This window comes from Onychomys torridus, chromosome 21 (genome assembly GCF_903995425.1).
Source record: "Onychomys torridus chromosome 21, mOncTor1.1, whole genome shotgun sequence".
Classification (NCBI taxonomy): Eukaryota; Metazoa; Chordata; class Mammalia; order Rodentia; family Cricetidae; genus Onychomys; species Onychomys torridus.
Window position 1 is genome coordinate 53819083 of NC_050463.1, and position 22013 is coordinate 53841095.

The 22013-nt window shown below is 37.3% G+C and overlaps 1 protein-coding gene across 3 annotated transcripts in view; it reads left to right on the forward strand.

Annotated features, from left to right (window-relative positions):
* The window catches only part of Sh3yl1 (SH3 and SYLF domain containing 1), an 88602-nt gene that overhangs the window by 8583 nt on the left and 58006 nt on the right, over positions 1–22013 (forward strand). For all 3 annotated transcript variants that reach the window (XR_004943350.1, XM_036170246.1, XM_036170245.1), the window contains exons 2-7: positions 5338–5448; positions 6371–6484; positions 10309–10373; positions 19052–19164; positions 20176–20304; positions 21840–22002. Coding sequence is in view for 2 of the 3 variants with exons in the window: in XM_036170246.1 (XP_036026139.1) it covers positions 5338–5448; positions 6371–6484; positions 10309–10373; positions 19052–19164; positions 20176–20304; positions 21840–22002 (695 nt within the window). In the remaining variant the exon portion in view is untranslated. The remainder of the gene's footprint in view (positions 1–5337; positions 5449–6370; positions 6485–10308; positions 10374–19051; positions 19165–20175; positions 20305–21839; positions 22003–22013) is intronic.

A 22013-nucleotide genomic window follows, 5' to 3' on the forward strand; every position in this document is an offset into this window, starting at 1 on the left:
GCGGGGGCGGGACAGGGAGGACAGGGGAACCCATGGCTGATGTGTAAAATTAAAACACAAATATAATAAATAAAAAAAAAGAAAGAAAGAAATTAAAGACTTTCTAGAATTGAAAGAAAATTAATACACAACATACCCAAACTTATGGAATACAATGAAAGATTATTCTAAGAAGAAAGTTCATAGCACTAAGTGCCTACATAAAATAATTGGAGCAATCTCATACTAATAACAAAACACCTGGAAACTCTAGAATGTAAAGAATAAATAACACCCAAAAAGAGTAGACAGCAAGAAATAATCAAATTCAGGGTGAAATCAATAAAATAGGAACATTGAGAACAATACAAAGAATCAATGAAACAAAGAGTTGGTTCTTTAAGAAAAATCAATAAGATTGACAAGTCTTTATCCAAATTAACTAAAGGGTGGAGAGCAAATATCCAAATTTACGAAATTAGAAATGAGAAAGGGATGTAACAACAGACACTAAGAAAATCCAGAGAATAATAAGGACATACTTTAAAACCTATACTCCAGTAAATTGGAAAATCTAAAAGAAATGGATACTTTTCTTGATACATACCACTTATCAAAGTTAAATCAAGCCAGAAAAACAATTTAAACAGACCTATAATCCTCAGTGATGTTACTAGAAGCAGTCATTAATAGTCTCCCAACCAAAAAAAAAAAAAAAAAAAAAAAAAAGCCCAGGGCCAGATGGCAGAATTCTACCACACATTCAAAGAACAGTTAATCCCAATACTCCTCAAATTATCCCACAAAATAGAAATAGAAGGAACATTGTTCATCTTATGAAGTGATAGTTACCCTGATATGTAAACCACATAAAGACCCAACAAAGGAAGAGAATTCCAGATCAGTTTCCCAATTGAACATGCATGCAAAAATTCTCAATAAAATACTTTCAGCCCAAATCCAAGCTCACATCAAAATGATCATCTACCATGATCAAGTAGGCTTCACCCTAGAGATGCAGGAATGGTTCAACATATTTAAATTGATAAATATAATTCATCACTTCAAATGTAATGTTTCACAAACTGAAAGACAAAAAACACATGATTAGCTCATTAGATGCAGAAAAGGCCTTTGACAAAAATCCAACACTCCTTCATGATAAGTCCTAGAGATACTAGGGATACAAGGGGCATACCTCAACATAATGAAGGCAGTTTACAGCAAGTCCATAGCCAATATCAACTTAAGTGGAGAGAAATTCAGGTACAAGACAAGGTTGTTCACTCTCTATATACCTATTCAATAAAGTACTTGAAGTCTTAGCTAGAACAATAAGAGAACTGATGGAGATCAAGGAGATACATATTAGAAAGGAAGAAATCTAAGTAACTTTATTTGCAGATGATATGATTGTGTACATAAGTGACCCCAAAAATTCCACCTGGGAACTCCTACAGCTGACAAATACTTTTAGCAAAGTAGTTGGATACAAAATTAACTCCTAAAAATCAGTAACCAACCCTCCTATATACAAATAACAAATAGAGTGAGAAAGAAATCAGAAAAACCACATCTATAGCTTCAAATAATGTGATAGTTTCAAATAATATAAAGTGTCATGGAGGTAACTCTAACTAAGCAAGTGGAAGACTTGTATGATAAAACTTCAATTTTTTTGAAGAAATACATTGAAGAAGGTGTCAGAGGACAGAAAACTTTCCCATGCTCATGGATCAGTAGGATTAACATAGTAAAAATGGCCACCCTACCAAAAGTAATCTACAGATTCAGTGCAATCCTCATAAAAATTTCAACGTAATTCTTAAAAGATTTTGAAAGGACAATTCTCAGCTTCATATGAAGAAAACAAAAACCCAGGATAGCTAAAACAATCCTGAATAATAAAAGCAATGCAAAAAGTCTCACTATTCCCAATTTCAAATTGTACTACAGAGCTATAGTAATAGAAACAACCATGGTATTGGCACAAAAATATACACGTTGATCAATGGAATCAAACTGAAGACCGAGACATAAATCTTCACACCTATGGACACCTAATTTTTGAAAAAGAAGCCATAAATATGTACTAGAAAAAAGTCAGCATCTTTAACAAAGGGTGCTGGTCATACTGAATGTCTGAATGTAGAAGAATGCAAACAGATCCATACTTACTTATCACCTTATGCAAAACTCTGCTTCAAATGGGTGCAAGACCTCAACATAAAACAAGAACACTGTACCTCATAGAAGAGAAAGTGGGGGGAATACCCTTGGACTGATTGACACAGGAAATGACTTTCTGTACAGAATACTCTTACCACAGGCACTAATATCAACAATTAATAAATGAAACCTCATGAATCTGAGAAGCTTCTGCACAGCAAAGGCCACTGTCATTCATATAAAGTAACAGCATACAGAATGGGAAAAGTTTTTTAACTAACTTCATATCCTGTAGAAGGCTAATATCCAAAATACATAAAGAACTCAAAAACTAGATATCAAGAAAACAAATAATCCAATTTAAAAATAGGGTACAGATCTAAACAGAATTCTTAGTGGAGAAAACTCAAATGTCTGAGAAACACTTAAAGAAATGTTCAAAATCCTTAGCCATCATGGAAATGCAAATCAAAACTACTTTGAGATTTTATCTTAAGCCTATTAGAATGGCTAAGATCAATAAAATAGTGACAGTTCATTCATTGAGGATGTGGAGCAAGGGGAGCAATCATCCATTGCTGGTGGGAGTGCAAACTTGTACAGCCACTGTGGAAAACACTGTGACAGTTCCTCAGGAAGATGGGAATCAGTCTATCTCAAGATTCAGCTATGCTTCCCAAGAATGTTTTGTTCTATCACAAAGAAACTTGCCCAACCATGTTCACTGCTGCTCTATTCATAATAACTAAAAATTTGAAACAACCTAGATGTCCTTCAACAAGAGAATGAATAAAGAAAATGTGGTACACAATGAAGTATTACTCAGCTGTTTAAAAAAAAAATGACATCTTGAAATTTGCAGGTAAATGGATGGAACTAGAAAAAAATTATCCTGAGTGAGGTATCCCAGACCCAGAAAGACAAATGTGGTATGTAATCTCAACATGTGAATATTAGTTCTTAAGTCAATGATAACCAAGCTATAATCTGTAGCACTACCAAGGGTAGGTATAGAATAAGGGTACAGATAGATCTCGTTAAGAAAGGAGAATAAAATAGTTATGGGTGGATGGGGCAGGGCTAGAATAGGAGGATGAGTTGAGGATGGAAAGGGGACAAGGGAGGGAACATGGGGAGGGCTATTTGAGAGGTAGTATGGAAACCTAATACAATAGAAGCTTCCTAAAATATATACCTATATGAAGGCAATCTAAATGCAGCCTACAAATGATTGGAGTGGGGGACAGAATCACAACTGATCATCTCTTGTCATTAAATGAGGTTTCTAGTACTAATATTCAGTTATATCTAATTGAATGGTTGGCCAAAGAGGTCCCATGGCAATCCCCAAATACCCAGGCTGCTGCAAAGACAATAGGCTACTCTCCTCACTGACAGCAAGACCCCATTGTTGAAGACAATACCTAAACAACTCATTGAACTTGGAGTAGTTGAGCTGGTGCCTACATAGAGCCTTCACTCCTATGTTCTAGCATCTTTAATACAGGAAGGTATTCTGCATACTACCAAAGAGAAACATAAACTCCAAGCCAGCTACAAACCCTTTTATCTACAATGATGTCCTGCCTGCAAGTGTGCTAGGGCAGTGGTGCCACAAAGCGTGTAAGACTAACCAAACAATATCTGATTTGACTTAAGGCCCACTCCATGAGATTGAACCTATAACCAACACTGCCTGGGTGACCCAGAACCAGAGACTAGAAAGTAGCAAGGAGATGACTCCTAATGACATTCTGCTATACTCATAGATTAGTGCCTTGCTCAGTTGTCATCAGAGAAACTTTCTCTTGTAGCAGATGGGACCAAATATAGAAACCTAAAGACAGACATTATGCAGATAGTCAGAGACCTCGGAACACTCAGCCCTAAATGGGATGTCTCAAACCACTCTACTCAGGCATCAGGGAATCTCAAGGAAGAGGTGGTGGAAAGATTATAACAGACAGAGGGGATGGAGGACACCAAGAAAACAAGGCCCTCTAAATAAATCAACATGATCAAAACACATACTAACTCATAGAGACTGGGGCAGCATAGGGCCTGCATGGGTCTGCACCAGTCCTCTGTGTATATATTATAGCTTCCAGTTTTGTTGTTGTTGTTGGTTTGGTTTGGTTTGGTTTGATTTGGTTTGGTTTGGTTTTTCGAGACAGGGTTTGCACCTTTCCTGGAACTCACTTGGTAGCCCAGGCTGGCCTCAAACTCACAGAGATCCACCTGGCTCTACCTCCAAGTGCTGGGATTAAAGGCGTGCGCCACCACTGCCCAGCCCAGTTTAGTATTTTTGTGGGATTCCTGAGTATATGAACAAATGAGTCTCTGATTTTTGTGTCTTCTTTTGGGCTCTTTTCCTTCTGTTTGTTTGTCTTGACCACCTCCAATGTGATAGTTTTAGTTTTATCTTATATGTTGTTATAATTTATTACTACTTAGAAGCCTGTTTCTTTCTAATGAGAGAAAGAAAGGGAATGGATCTAGATGTGAAGGGAGTGGAGAGGAACTGGGAGGAGTAGAGGGAGGGGAAACTTCAATATATTATGTAAGTAAAGAATCTGTTTTCAAGAAAAGGACATGGGAGAGAAACAGAAATACACAAAGCAAAGTTTGTAACTTTGTCAGGAATGTGAAAAATCAATTTGAAAAGCCACTCAAATAACATTTAAAAGACTATCTATACTGTGTGCTTGCTGAAGATATGAAGTAGCAAAAAGTCTCAGGAATTTCTGGTGGAAGTACAAAATGCCACTTCAGATGACTCTTTGGAAACATATAATCAGCCATATATTTATTATTCTGAACTAGCAATTTCTATTGTTGATATTTATCCAAAGGAATTAAAACATTTCTGCATAAGAAGCCATCATGGGAATATTTATAGCAGTTTAGTTTAGAATAACCCCAAGCTGAAAATAGCATAACTGTTTGTTTAAAAAAAAAAACAACTGTGTTTTCATTATTGATGAGAGTTTGAGTGTTCAGAGTTAGCCATCTACAAGATTTCACAATGTAAGAAAACAGAGATGAGATAATCAATAAATGAGGACTAGAAGTCATTCCCTTTGCTAACATTTGACTTTAAATGACTAACTGTACGAGAGGAGAGTGAAACTGAAATACATTCTGAAACTACATTTCTTTTCCCACTGCAGTATGTTTTTAATCTTTCAGTGAATAACCCTATACCTTCCAATCTGAAATCGGAAGCGAAGAAGGCTGCCAAAATATTAAGAGAATTCACAGAAATAACTTCCAGAAATGGACCTGATAAGATCATTCCTGGTAGGTAAATGTTTGTTTTCTACATTGTTTTCTACATTCCTTAGCATTTCTCCATAAATGTCTTATAGAAACAAGCAAGCATTTAGACTACCCTTGTCTCAGACCTCAGAGGGGCAGCACTTTGTAAGCAATCTTCTAGTAGATAGACAAAAACCAGAGCCAATCAGCAGAAAAATTGTCCCTCACTTTGCTTCCCTCCACTTAGAGGTACCAGCCCAAACCCTTGATTCTCTGCTCCATTCAGCTTTTTAAACTCTCTCTTCTTTTAAAATCAATATTGAGGGAATTTGCAAACAGATTTTCAAAACTCACTAGCTAACATCTCAAATAAATTTTTACAATGTAAGCTTTTTAAACACTTCACAATGTTTCTTGCATATAGGGAAATTGTATTTACAAGTAACAATATTTTTCATATAAGCAAAAGGCACCAAAGAGAATTTGGTCCTTAATTCTGATGAATTCCCTAACTGCCTTCCTGTTCTTCTAAATGACACTATTATTTTATGTCCAAAGCTCTCATCAACAATAGCAGTAACTTCTGAAATGATGCATAACAAGTGCTGAATTCCTGTGTTCACACCTATGCTAATGTAGCTAATCAAACTCAAATCTTCCCTTGCAAGTAAACAGAATGAATAGTGGTGAGGTTGTACCTTTAGTGTATACATGCACTTATAACTCTCATTTTATGTAATAAACGCTGAAATGTGAGTAACCTAGTATTGTAAACAGAATTAGAATTTCAGTATAAAGTGTTATACTGATCATGAGTTTAAAAAGAAAACCTTTTGAAATGGCAAATCACTTAATTTTGTTGTCAAATACAAAATTTCATATTAATAATGACTTCGGCTATATATCTTTAAAAATCAAAGCTCTGTCACAAGCGGCCTTTTAGTCATTGTTATTTTGTTTGCAGCCCATGTGATTGCAAAAGCAAAAGGACTTGCAGTTTTATCTGTGATTAAAGCTGGATTTCTGGTGACAGCCAGAGGAGGCAGTGGGATTGTCCTGGCACGTCTTCCAGATGGAAGTAAGTTGATACTTGTAGAGACCTTAAATCTTCTGTGTTCTGCATCTGTCATTGATGTCTTTATAGGGAGTATGACCTGCTAATCTGCTGTGTGCTTCTTCTGTAAACATGTACTGTGTGTTAGGAAGCAAACAGGAAACCTAGCCTCAGATAATTACGGACTCAAGGTATATCTGACTATGTTATATTATGCTTTGTAGGCCTTCTATGGAACACTTTCTTGATCATACTACATACATTTCTCTAGTTGAATATGAGTTATTATTCCTCAGTTCTGTGGGAAAGCCAGTTTCTTCTGTTTATGGATATAATCTGTAAACTTCTTTGTTTCTCTGGAAGATAGTGACATTTGAAGACCTGCCTCCTCCTGCCTGCAGAATCACGTTGAGAACATTATAACACTTTTGGACTAAAAGCTGTTGTTTGATTTTTTTCAGAGACAAATTCAAAATGCATTTGCTAAGAATCCTTATAGTAGTATTTAAAACTTAGTTACATGTCAGAACCAACTAAAGTGCCTTTTCAATTTGAACTGTGTTAGTCTTCATATGAGGGAACACATTGTATTCTGTCAGTAACTGTTTGGACAGTAACTTTCAGATAAAAAACACAGGTATTGATAAAACATGTCCTTTGTCCCTGGGTTGGATTCATTGTTTCTCCATAGACAGTACAGTTCTCTTCCTACAGTTTAGCTCTACTTTTTGTAGTTCAAGGTTGCCTTTGGTATTGGGTATATTATAACTCCAGTACTGTATCCACCAGTCATGTTTCCTTCCCTAGTCCTTTAATAAAAAGTCTTAACATGTAACCACTTCACATGTTAAAATAATAAAAATCCTAAATCTTTAAAAATTGCAAAATATGAAGCTCTTTTTTTGAAATATTGTCCAAATGCTCAAGGGTAGAAGTCTCAGCAGTGACCCCAAACACAGATTTGGCACCTTCTGAGAGGATCCCTGTTAGAGAAGGACTCGTCTCCACAGGAAGGCTCTGCAGATCTGTCTGCTGTCTGCTGACAAGACAACTTGTTTTTTAAAAATGAGGGTCTGTCTCTACCAACCTCTCCACCCTGCTCTCAACCACACTAAATTTTTCTATTATTTTCAAAAACTTAAGTTTCTTCCCCCATCTTCCAGAACAGCAGCTGTAAGCCTGCTGAAAAAAAAAGAGGGGGGGGGGGGCTGCCCAAATAAGGCAAGGGAAGTTCCTGATCCCAGAGAACAGGCATGGAAGGTAGGAATTGCAGCCTGTAAGGAACAAGCCCCAAGGCAGTACAGGGTTTGGAAGAAATCCCCGGGATTGGTGTAAACTACAACTTTTCTATCTGAGAGGTTAGGGAAAAGACACTCGGTGTCTTGATCATTTCATTCTTTATTCTTTCTCTCATTCTCTCTTTCACATTGATATATATATATACCCCAACAAATTCTTTCAGGCAATATTAAGAGTCATAAAAAGTTGCATTCCTAGAAAAAGACATGACTAAAAACAGAGACATCCTGACAACTCTCATGCAATGTAAATATATCAAAGTAGCCTGTCATGAGCAAACAAGGAGCATATTTTCTCAGCCAGTTCTTTTAATTGACAAGCTATAAATTGTAATTATAAAGAATCAATTACTATATTATCTATATCTTGAGAGGTAATCTTATAAGGAATTTCAAAGGAATCATAAGCCTAAACTATTGAAAAGCCCAGAAAATGAGAGGATTGTGTATTTATAACCTATACTTTGAGTGTAATGGCCACTTTTGACCTGATGCCTTAGTTATTTACAGGCAGTGGAAAGGCAGTTCAACTAACTCATGACTATGTAGACATTTTTAACCAACACTCTGTAATCAGGAATCATAAATGCCCAATTTTCCTTAGGCCTGGTGAGAGAGAGCTGGGTTTTCAGACAAAGAGAGCTAAGAGTGTAGCAGCTTATCTGATTCAAGCTAGGTTACCATATATATCTTCTAATATGAGCTCAGTCGGCACTTTCCATGATACTGTGACCAAAATGCCTAAAACTTAAAGTGTATTTTCTGCCCTGTGTGTAACTTCCGATTATCCAAGAATACCTGCAGCCTTCATTTGAGACTAAAGAGTCAAATTATTTTCTGTAGCCTTGACTAGTCAGACTTTATTTTCACAAATTGAGATTAGGAATGGGTGCAAGGAATTATTAATTTGCCAGATAGCAATAATTGGGCTGTTTTTGTATTTACAACCTAGCCAGACAGTACAGCTGTGTGTCCTTGTGAACTAAAGATTGAGAATGTTTATCTTAAAAACTATTAGCAAGGCATCTAATCTAATCTAAAGCTATTTTGAAGCTTTGTATCAGCTAGTGGTACTCAACCATAAAACTAAAGGAATTTGAGCCATTCTGGCTCCCAGTTAATCATCAATATAAACTGTGATCAGAAGCAGCTTCTAAGGGGAACTCATGGGCCAACTGTGTAGCATATCCATATATTCATTTTTAGTCATTAAAATTATACAGCTTAAGGAGGAATCGTCTTTTTTGACAATCTACAGATATAAATCCCCAGTAGATTGGGATGTTTTCATGACATAAACACACTACAATACAGGTAGTAGGGGACTCCTCCACATATATGTACATCATATCAGTTACCAGAGAAAAGCATGTACAGATACAACAGAAGCAAAAGATATTTTCAGAGTCTGTAGTCATGTGGATCTGCCTAAACGAGATTGATCCCTCAGAGATTTTCTTCTTGGTGGACTGACATCTCGAACTTCAGTTGCCATCTGCTGTTCCTCTGACATGTCTACTGGCTACCAGCAAGTAGACATTTCTTAGCATAGGAGTGAAAAGCAGCGTTGGGAATTTTAGGCACTGAATCTTGTAATCAAAACTCTTCCAAGACTAGCAGGTTAATTCTAGATGTATCCGTCAGTAACACTTGTCTAGGATGTGTTCCCTAGCAAAGGAAGGTGAGCATAGAAGAAGAATAATAATAATAAATAAATAATAAATAAATAAATAAGAATAATAAAGACTCTCAATACCAAGCTAAAAATAGTTTTTCTAGATTTGTTTCTATACAGAAAATGTAAGTACACACCAATCCTAAAATTCCAAATAGAATTATTGTGCTTAGTTTACAATTATAAAGGAAACTTCTTTTGCACAGAAGAGCCAAAACAATTTGTGATGGCAACAAATTAGAATTATGTGACCCATCTCTGTTAGTGATTGAAACAGACTCTTGAATCTTGATCTATGTTTGTGATACAATTGTGACCCAAACTTAGGCAGTTAAGTTTTAAAAATATTTATAGTTAGTCGGACAATTGGTGGCACATGCTTTTAATCCCAGCACTCAGGAGGCAGAGCAGGCTGATCTCTCTGAGTTCGAGGCCAGCCTGGGCTACAGAGTGAGTTCTAGGAAAGGCACAAAGCTACACAGAGAAACCTTGACTCAGAAAACAAAACAACACACACACACACACACACACACACACACATATATATATATGTGTGTGTGTGTGTGTGTGTGTGTGTGTGTGTGTGTGTGTGTATGTATATATGTATATATATTGATAGTTGAAATTATCAGGTATTGTATATGTTAAGTGGATAACAAGATCATAGTTTAGTTTATATGAGCTATTAGGGAGAGCATGAGTAACATGAATTTGTGAGTATGACACTCTTGGTTAATACTTAATGTCTTTTAAAAAAACTTTTAACTTTTAAAATATTTTAAAGTATAAAATACATGAGTCTTTTGAAAAAAATATTATTTTCTTCATATGAAAGACATTTTATATGTTACAGTGTTTTTGTTTGTTTTTATCAGAATGGTCTGCACCTTCAGCCATTGGGATAGCTGGGCTTGGTGGAGGATTTGAAATAGGAATAGAGGTAAGTGGACTGCCTATACCATTGCCACAGTCCCTAAAAGTACCCCAAACTGGCATGCTAGAACTAAGACTTCTTAGTGTTCTTGCTTTGCTTTCTTATACCTGTGAGAATTGTTTGCTTCTCTCTCTCCTCTCCTCATCACGTCTCTCATCGTTACATATTAACTGTTGTCTAATTTCAAGACAACATAAACACAAAGCATTTCAGTACTGATCCTCAACATTTCATCAGCATTGTGTAAGGTGTAATCCACTTTGGACCCTTGGAAGTGGTATTCCTAGCATCTGTGGCCTTCAGTGCCTTCTGGTGGTTTCCTTTCTGTAGATAAGCTACCTAGACTTCTAGTCCAATGACCCTACCTCTCTTCCTTTAGCTCTATCCACTCATTTCAACAGTTCCCTTCTCGTTTCACAACTCCCAATGCTTTTTTACAATTCTTAACCTTTCTACAGACCCTATGCTCTCTTATCACTACAACTCCATATGAGCCTTCTTTGAGCATCAGGTCAAGTGCCATTTGTTTTGAACATATTGAGAAATTAAGTAATAACAAGTAGCTTATTTCAAAAGATTAAGACCAAAAAGGAGAGTTCCAAGATCACACTTTGGAAATTGGGGTGGGTTTTTTTTCCATTTTAATGACCTTGAAAAAAATGTAATGAAACATAAAGATATTAAACAAACATTTTATTAAATACTTTACTGTATATTTTCAAAAGCAACATGGGTTAGTGGTTGGACTACACTATGGGGGAGGGTGGTGCTGGCTCACATTCTGGCTAGAGTACCCTCTTGCTGTGTGATGTTGGAGGCCACTTTTCCTTTCTGGATGCTGTTTTCTTCATCTACAACCTAGGGATGAAAATTACCTTCTCTTGAGCTCATATTGATCATCAAAACGACTGATGTATGCATAAAAAGCTCTTGGAATGATATGTTATAATTTTTTCTTTTAAAATTTTTACCATTTACCAAGTTTGGATCACAAAGCTCATATTCATGGTGGTATAAAATTAGTTTTGTAATTTATTTTACTAATGTGCAGAAAAGATAATTATTAATTTTTAAATGTGGTTTTGAATTATCATCTAGTTACTTATTTCATGTTAAGTACCATCTTTAGTATTTTTAGTGCTTCTTTTAAAATAATTTTGAAACAGAGGCCCTAAAATATAGACAACTAGGGCTGGAGAAATGGCTCAGTGGTTAAGAGCACCATCTGCTCTTCCAGAGATCCTAAATTCAATTCCCAGCAACCACATGGTAGCTCACAACCACTTGTAATGAGATCTGGTGCCCTCTTCTGGCCTGCAGGGACACTTGCAGGCAGAATACTGTATACATAATAAATAAATATAGACAACTAAATAATTAAAGGTTCCCCAGGAATTCCATGCTGGAGAATGGAAAGCCTGATTCCTCTTGCTGTGAGTGGGGAAGTCCTTCATGCAATTAGCTTTGTTAGGAGGAGAATTGAAGTCCAGGATAAAAGGCATGGCCAGTTGAACTGGGATGCAGACTCTATACCAGTCGACTAGCAGGCTTAAATATAAGATTAACCTTGTACTTAAGTACAAGGATAAGTACAGTATCCTCATATGTGAGTTTGGGAGATGCTGAGTGTAAATTATTAGTTACTTGCTTCTCAATTGCTTCTCCAGAATCCCTATATAATAATATTCAGACCTTCTGTGACTTGGCTTCAAGCTTTTATGGATGTGTCCCCATCTTTAATATAATTTATTCTATTTTCAGAGCAACAGCCTCAAATCTATATCTTTTGTAATTTTTTTTGGTGTTGTCTCACTGATCCTGAGAAAGAAAGTTTACAACTCAGTAAGAAATTTAGAGATATCAGTGACCTTGAATGAGTGAACATTATTTGTAAAAAGACTGAATGAGATAAAATTACTCAGTGAGCTAAACATCTGTAATTGTAGATTTAGATGACAAGTCATATTTTTCTTCTGAGTCCTGAAAACATCCAGCCATCTTAACCTTTACATAAAAATCCCCTTGATTAAACAGTTTAAAAAAAAAAATCAGGCTGGAGAGATGGCTCAGAGGTTAAGAGAACCAACTGTGTTTCCAGAGGTCCTGAGTTCAATTCCCTGCAACCACATGGTGGCTCACAACCATCTGTAATGAGATCTGGCACCCTTTTCTGTGTAATAATAAGTAAATAAATCTTTTTTAAAAATCTAAATACTAGGCAACATAACAATAACATACAAATTTTTCATTTGTTATAAGAAATTTTCCCTGGCGTGAGGTGTTAAGTTATAGATATCAGTTTCATTAGAGGATGCACTTAGTAGGTATAACAGCTGCATAGGTGGACATCCTTCCCAACACTGCCCCTTATTCTTAGCTTTCCTCACCTGTATTCCTTATTACCTCTGGAACACTGTGGGGCCTTATGCAACTAGAGCCTAATTGCATACAATTGGTTAGGAGGAGTGACTGGATGCTAATGTGAGGGTCCAGTGATGTCTATCTCCTCCTTTCCTGAAGCAATATGAACATTTAAAAAAGCTTAGCTGTGATTATTTTAAGCAGGCAATTATTCAGCTCAGAAGACATTGCACAATATCATTTTAATAAAAGAAGATTGGATTATTATAGATTTATTTATTATAAGAATAATGTAATAAATTAATATTGCCTGTGTACATACTGATAAACCATTAGGCCTTTTAAGTTTCCAAATAAACCTTAGCAAAACATAAGGTGATTTTTATGATTTATACAGCATGTAGGATAAATTGATTTTATAGCATCCAAGAGAATTTAGCTGACTGTGATGCTGACGTTATTTTTGAAAGATTTTAGAAGAGAGTTCCTTTTATCCTTTCCATGTATGAGCATCCCATTATTATAGGCACCTTTATGCCTTGAGATAAATAATAGTAACCTCAATCTACAAGTAGTTTATCTCTTAGCTGTTCTCGAATACACAATGCCTTTTTCTTGGGCTGTTCTGTTCTCCCTGTCAAAGAGTCAAGGGGCCAACCTGATCCAGAACAAAGTCTTTGGAGGAAACTTTGAGACAAACATGCTTGTGTCTGAAGTGGGTGAGCCAAATCCTGTCTCCAGAACCAGCTTTGCAGTGAGCTAAAACAGCATATGACAATTTGTCAGTATTATCTATACCCAAAAGACATTTATTTCTTTGTAAGACTGAACCCAGCTACATTCATATCCATAACCAGTTTGCATTTGTCTGCAGATGGGGACAGACAGCCTGAAACCTTAGTAAGTATTCTCCCACTTACAAAGACTTCAAGTTTCAGGATAATATAATGATTCTATGAGGCTTGGAGATCATGACTCCTTTGCCAGTCAAACCTCTTTAATACATTTTTCCCCCCTTTGGCCCTTTTAAAACTTACAGTACCTGTTAAAACATTAAATAGAAAACCATGAAACCCAGACATCTAAAGAAATTTAAGAATAGTGTCATCAGGTTATTCTTTTTCCTTAGTTTGATGTGTCTTTATAATTGAAAAGATAAGATTATCCAGGTAGGGCAGTAGCAAAGGCAGACCACAGGCATAGGGCAAACGAGTCTGAAAAAGGGAAAATAGTTTATCTCAGAAGAAGCAGTCTTGGAAATGCACATGGAAAGATCAGGGGAAAAACAAACAAAACAGCTCATTCATTCGTACATTTATTCAAAGATGACAACATTCCCTCCCACTGTCTTCCTAATGGGCATTCTGACTGTTCTAAGAAGAAAAGCTTTGAAAGTCAGTAGTGTAAGGAGATAATAATGCCATGAATTGTGTTAAATACATTTAACATTATCTTTATAGGAAAATTACAGTAAAGTACAAAGCACTGAAAATGATACTGCTTTTAGCCTCTCTTAGGATAATCGGACAGAGCTCACGATGGACTACTGAATTTCTATCACTAGAATTTGGTAGGTGAGGGGGCACCAACCAACTCAGCCTCTTACAGAGGCAATATTACTGATCCTTTATTGTCAGAGATGAGAGTTTAGTCTTCAAACCTTCAAATAGAGCTTCTGCGTGGGGACTGGAAGATGTGAAATAATCCCTATATCTGATTTGTATGGTGAGAGGAGCCATGCCTCAGAATTAGGTATGAGAGACATATGAACCCTTGTAATAATAAGACCAACAGGGAAGTTACATAGCTTCCAGACAGAGCCAAGGGAGCAGGGGTTGGGGGTGAGGGAGAATGGAGAGAAAAGACAGCCTGGCTTCTGTGAAGTATGAATATGGAGTGTTGTGTGACAACTTTTCCTGGGAAGATGAAATACACATCTACTCACTCCAGATAGGGAACCCACAACAGACCAAAGTACAGATACTACCGAAGTCTAACTTGGTGAACCAATGGAGTTTTATTGGGTTTATTTACAGTAATATGGGTAAGGGGTTATTATAGGAGCAGAAATGACCAAAAACAGCGATATCACCAAAGTCTACCCCAACATGGATGCCAGCTTACAAAGCTGTGAACCTGGAGCACACTTCAACCTGTAGACAGCTCAACAGGTTGGAGGGTTCCTTTCCCAAGTGCCTCAGTTGGTCTAAACATCTTTAAGACAGCTCTTCTGGTTTTAGCTTTTTCTAGGAAGCTGATCTCAGTGTCTTCTTTGCAGTGTTAATCCCACCAGTAGAGAATATGACCACTACCACAATTTTTTGAGCCAAATTTGAAGCAGGCTTTATTAAATACTGGCCAGGAAGGTAGACACTGGCTAGGTCTATACCTGAAATTCCTAGAGAATAGCCCCAAATTACATTGAACAGAGGCTTATAAAGGCAAAACCCGCATGGCTATGTGCCTCCCACCTTTCTCTTCCTGTCTGTGTACCTCCTGCCTGCATGTGATCAAGCACATCCTGTGCAGAAAAGTGAAATACTGGCTTGTATTCTTACATGAACAACTCCCAGCATTCCAGGAAGTTATCTGTTTTGGGGCAAGTGGGGTTTATAGGTTAGAGGCATTTTTTTTTTTAAATTTATAGATCTCTTATGCACAGTAATTAAAACTTAAAACATAACTTTAACTCTCAAAGAAGCTTTTCTCCTACAAGAGTCTTCTTTGATGCCAAGCTTCTTTCCATTTGAGATGGACTTCAAGCTTTCATTACTTACTCTGTCAGGGAGAAGCCTAATAAATCTAGTCAGTTTCAGGGACTTCCTAAAGCTATTTTGAGTTGTTTACCTTCTGCTTAAGGAGCTTCCTGCAGGAAGGAATGTTTCAATGATCCACAGGAGCCAAAAGGGGGATACCCTAGGCTTCTTATCATTGCTCAGAGGTGGGACTGATTGTTAGCTGCCAACTGTCAAGTGTTACCCCTAAACCAGACTTGAGATTATGGGAAGACCTCCTTAGCAACCACAGGAAGTGACACAGATCCCAAGTGATTCTCCATAGTAGCTCAGAGAAAGGACATCTCAGAATATTTCCCTCATATTTTACTGTTGGGACTATCTTTTTTTTTTTTTTTTTTTTTTTTTTTTTTTTTTAGCTCTTACAGTTAAGGATTTATTTAATTGAAAAACTTGCACTTTTTAAATTAAATTTTCATACAAAACATTCACACTTATATCAAATTCTCAGTGCTATCTTACATTGTCTCAGTGTTGCTTCATTGTCCAGCCTTCATCAGGAAGACTTTCCTGCTTTTCATTTTCAGCTATAGAAATAGAGAAACAGGTTATTGACTGTTTCACCAGTGGCATCACAAAAAGAACACAGCATCATCTTACTTCAAAGAAACCAAATACGGAGCAGATGGAAAATTAGAAGATTGACCTTGTTCCTAAGTGGCCTCTCAGAGCTTCTTTGCCTTACTTAACTATTCTGAGTTGTTGTAAACGTAGGGTAAAAAGTCCACACTTCTAGGTTTGAAAAGCCACCAAAACTTACCAATCCCTGACCTTGAAAACCCACAATCCCTGACCTTGAAAATACACCAATCCCTGACTTTGAACTAATCCCTCAGGTTGCCCTAAAATAAGGATTTGAAACCCACCAACTCCATTCTGGAAATCTCCACCCTGGAAAACCCTTACCCCAAGAAACTCTAAATAAGCCTGTCTCCTGCTCAGTTTCCTGCTGCTTCTTTCTCTTGTGTCTTTCCAAGTCTCTTGTGTGAGGTTTGTTGTAAGGTGTGATTTTGTGATATTTCTTGTCTCCAGACTGCCGGGATACCTTTATCTCAGAGCTGCAACACTTCCATTGGGGAAACCTTTCCCCACAGAGCTATACCACTTACACTAAGCAGTACACAGCAACTAGTGTAGCATTTCCAGAGAGAAATTTACATTTTTTTGAGTGTGAATGGACCAAACAATGCAAGGTTGTTTTGTTATCTCCAGGTACCTGAGATACATGATTATATAATCACTGCAGGATTACATTTGCACAAGGAATGCTATTGGGTGTAGTGGAGCAGGCCTGTAATTCCAGCATTCAGGAGACCAAGGCAGGAAGACTGTAAGTTCAAGGCCAGCATTGGCTGCAGAGTGAGACTGTAGTAAGCAAACAAACAGTAAAGAAATGCTAGATCATTCTGTCATTGTACACTGTAATCCTTAGAAGTTATCTATATGTCAGATAAGAAGAGTAGTTGGTGTAAGTGATGGTGCAGAAAAACTACCAAACCGGACCCCTCCATGGGGTTATTGGGATTAAATTGCCAAGACCATATCTGGGAGTGTGGTAGGGGATCAGAGAGATGAGGAAAATGGTGGAAAATCAAGCAGCTTTTATATGACAGCAGAGTGAGGACCTAAACCGATACAGACTGTCTGGATTGATTAGGTGCTTTTGCCCAAGGTAGTTGACCTTTGGTGGAAGGTTAAGGGAAGTTCCAGGAGGGTTGTAAGCCCTAGGAAATCTGCTCTTCTGGTAAACAGAAACCCCACCTCTAGGCTACAGTCATTCTGTTTACTTGGCCCAAGTCCTCCTGTTTAATACAATGTTTCCCTTATTTAGGGGTGGGGTGGGGGATTTTGGACTTAACAGTTGGCAAGAGTTGAGAAGATTTTTCTGCATATATCAAGAACCTGCTTATATCATGGATGTTTTTGATGACAAGATTTTTCTGTTTATAAAATGAATCATTAATTAGAAAACATTTAGAAAAGTATAAAGAACTATCCAAATTAAGGCATCTTTTAGGATCTGCTTGACCTTTGTGTTTCACTATTATGTGGCTATATAGGCCTTACAAGTAATTCCTTTTCCTCAGACAGTGGAGGATGGCTTGAGCATCTATCAACATCATTTCCCCAAGGTCACACAACTTTTGAGAATTAGTGGAGTTCATACCTAAATAGTCTCCATTTTGAGCCCAATTTCTTAGCACCCGTCATTATGTCTTCAATTTTACAGATACAGATGATGTGTGTATCTGATCCTCATGACAGCTGAGTGAAGTAGGGTCTGTGCTAAGACTTCAGGGTAACAAATCAATATACCTCCCCTAAGGGTGGGGGGGAAGTGGGGGTCAGCACTGTGGTCCCCAATGATGCCTCTCACATGATAGGTGCTTCTCTTTTTCTTGTCTAACTTTGGACTTCCTATGGCCTTTATGAATTTGAAAAACAAACTTTATATTGTATTTGTTGGTTAAAGTGGTGGTGCTGGTGGCTGGCTGGTGCTGGTGGTGGCCATGCTGACAGAAGAGAGTGCTGGAGGAAAGTCACGAGCCATGGTTACCTTTCTAGAGCTTTACTGGGAGAGAGAGGGGGAGAGAGGGAGAGGAAGGAGGGAGGGAGAGAGAGAGAGAGAGAGAGAGAGAGAGAGAGAGAGAGAGAAAGGACCAGAGAAACAGACCGCGTGGAGGGAAGAGAGCGGAAAGAGAAAAGGGAGACACACAGAGGGCCCGCCTGCTTTTTAGGCTGGGCCACCGTCCCAGGCTGGTGACATAATTAAGGACAGAATCCTTACAGTATTGTCCTAACCAGTCACTTAAATCTTACTCTAGTTTTTATTATTATTTAGAAAATAATAAGTCACTGCCTTAGACATTACTAATGGAAGCCAACTAACACCATTCAAATACTCAATGTGCAGTGTTCAAGTGGTAAGTATACAGCCACTCATGGAGTTAGGGTAGAAGTCATCTCAAGATGAGGCCTGCTGTGAAGTCCCAGCTCTGCATTCTATGAGACTATATTTTGTAGAAGTTTATTTTGAGATCAGAGCACATTCTGTCCTCACCTGTTGGATCTTTTCTGGTTATCAATGTGACAATTTGCAGGTAGTACAGTTGATGATGTACCAGCTGCATTACCTATTGTCAGGAAGTATAAAGGGGCTGAATGGCGCACAAATATTTATCATAATTACCTGTACAAGGCTGGCTTCTGGCCTTATCTATTCAAAATAATGGTATCCCTTCCATATCTGGCTATCTACATTGAAAGTTTGCATTATATATGGTATAGCTGAATTTAAATCAACATGTATTTTAGATAATATTTAGGTGTGGCTGTTTTATGGTGGGGGACTCTTGTTTGTTTGTTGAGACAATAGACTTGCTAGCAGCCTGGAATTTGATGTAGAACAGGATGGCCTTAAACACAGAGATAGACCTGCCTATTCCTCCCAAGTACAAGGATTAAAGATATACACCACTACATCAGGCAGTATGGCTGTTTATAAATGAGTGGGTTTCTATATTTCAGGTATCAGATTTGGTAATAATTCTGAATTATGACAGAGCAGTAGAAGCCTTTGCAAAGGGTGGAAACCTGACACTTGGAGGGAATTTTACTGTAGCAGTTGGGCCCCTAGGCAGGTGAGTAAACATATACCAAACTATAAAGACTTAAAAAGTTTTTTGTATTATGAAGAAATGTGAGTTAAAATGAACAAATGTAATTTCTACAATTGCCAGATGATTAAAGTTCTCTTAAACAAGAAATTATAAAAAGAAAGAAGGGCTGAAGAGATGGCTCAGAGGTTAAGAGCACTGACTGCTCTTCCAGAGGTCCTGAGTTCAGTTCCCAGCAACCACATGGTGGCTCACAACCATCTGTAATGTGATCTGGTGCCCTCTTCCGGTGTGCAGGGACACACACAGACAGGACACTGTATACATAATAAATAAATAAATCTTTGCCAGGCAGTGAGAGAGAGAGACAGAGACAGAGACAGAGAGAGACAGAGAGAGAGAGAGAAGAAGAAAAAGAAAACAGTGAGTGGAATAATCTCTGAGCCCAGGACACATGAGAAAAAATAGTTTTTCACATGCACATTGAATTGACATAAAATTGACACTAGTTTTGATGAAGCTAAGTATAGTCAAATTTATTAAATGATAAAGGGCATCGGTGTTCTAGAATTTTTTTTTTTTAAAAAAAGGTTTTTCTCAAATTAAATAGTTAGAATGAGAAATGGTTGGATCTTTTGAGGATTGTTTATAACAGTGTAATTTTATTTTCCTCCCCTGTTAATGAAACTATTCTTGGGTTAGTAAATCGTGCTAGAGAATTAGAAATGCTACTTATTTATGTAAATTAAACAGTAAACCATATGAAAATGTTCTGTGTAAGAAGAATCCATACTCTCAGCACTCTGGGGATGTGGTCCTCCGGTTGAGAGAGCTAGCTCTCAAGTCTCTCTCCAGTGCATCCCCACCAGGTCACCAGCCCTTCTACAGCAGTTCCATGTGATATGTCCTCCCACGCTGCCTTCTCTTCAAGCACATTAAAACTCTAGCTTAGCCAAAGAAAATCATGGCCTAGGAAGAAGACAGACCTGGTGGCCAAGTGATGAGCAGTCATTCTGGTTCTGCCATCTTTTGTAGGAACCTGGAAGGAAACGTGTCCCTGAGGAGCTCTGCAGCTGTCTTCACTTACTGCAAATCCAGGGGCCTCTTTGCTGGCATTTCCCTGGAAGGTAGCTGTTTGATTGAAAGGAAAGAAACTAATCGGAAGTAAGTTCGTACAGTGCGACTTTGATTGGTTTTTTAAAATGTGTGATGAGAAGAAAAATACTTCAAAATCTGTCATGATTTACGAGTTTACAAGTACACATTTAATCTTTTAAATGCAGCAAGGTCTATATTTAAAACTTTTAAGATGAAATTGGTATTGCTTGGAACTGGGGAGATGTCACAGCAGTTAAGGGCACTTGTTGCTCTTACAGAGGACCTAGGTTTGTTCCCAGCACCCACATGCTGGTTCATAACCACCAACCATAATTCCAGTTACAAGGGATAAAACGCCTTCTTACCTTTAGAGCACCAGGTAATCATGTGATGTGCATTGATACACACACACAAAAGACATAAAATAAGTTAAAAAGTAGTATATACTTGTAAAAATAAAACTTAGAAAAAATAAAACATGTTACAATTTTCTTACTAATACTTTCAACTGCCCCCTCTTCCTCTTTAATCTTCTTTTGCTAAATAAAATTATAATCATGACATGTATTAGTTGTAAACATTTTTTTGCTAAGCATTATAATAAGCACAACCATAAGTTGATGACCAGGCAACAATCAACTAGGTGACAATATGACATTGTCATGCATTGTAGTGAGCACAGCAAATAATCTGTGGATTAATTAGAAGTGCCTCACAGTGGAAGATTTCCTGTCACCACACTGGATTTGTATTCTTCCATGTAAAGTAGATACCAATTTTGATTCAAAACCCAATTTGATTTTTAAAGTATTTGTTGCTATCTCAGAGCTTCTTTAATCTTGTGTCTAGATAGTTGTTTCTTGTTTGTTTGTTTGTTTGTTTTTGTTTTTATTTTTCTCAAGTGGGTCTTAGAAATTAAAACAACAGATATCAGAATCACCAGCCCAAGGGAGCCAATGTCTTGGTGACCCACAGGGCCCTACCAGTAGGACAGACACTCCACTGAAGGAGTGAATGTTTACACCAATTTTCCCAAGAGTGTCATGCTGCTATCTTGCATATGACAGAACTAGTCTGAATGAAGAAAATTAAGGTTTGCAAAAGTCTTCATCCTATAGAAGCAAGAGTGATGTGTCAGTCCATTTATGGTTTCATGAATTTGAGAATGCTTTTAGAAACTCATCATTTTAGATGTCTGGCAGTCTTCTCCATAAAGCTCAGCTAAATCTTAGCTTAATCTACAAGAAATAGTCCCTTAAAGAACTGCGAGTTTAATTTTGATAAACATTTTAAAGAAATCACATAGCCATATATAGTAATTATTTTGTAGAAAAACATAAAGATAACACAAAAATATGTGTACTTTGTATGTTTATGTATTTCTATATAAATGTGTCTGTGTGTATTGACATGCTTTTTGTAAGAAGAAAAGTACATATCAATATTTATGTTTATTGAATCTAAGAATAGACATGAGGTAAGTCTTGTGGTATCTGATGTATTTCATAACAGTGGTTACACATATATGTGAATGTGCTATATTTACCTCCAAAGTACATCTGTACATGTTATAAAAATGTTCCTAATTTTGTGCTTACTAGATTTTACTGTCAGGACATTCGAGCTTATGACATTTTATTTGGAGATGTTCCACGGCCTGCCCAAGCAGAAGATCTTTATGAAATTCTTGATTCCTTTACTGAAAAGTATGAAAATGAAGGACAGCGCATCAATTTGAGGAAAGTAGCACGGGAGCAGAGGAAGGTACTGTGGAA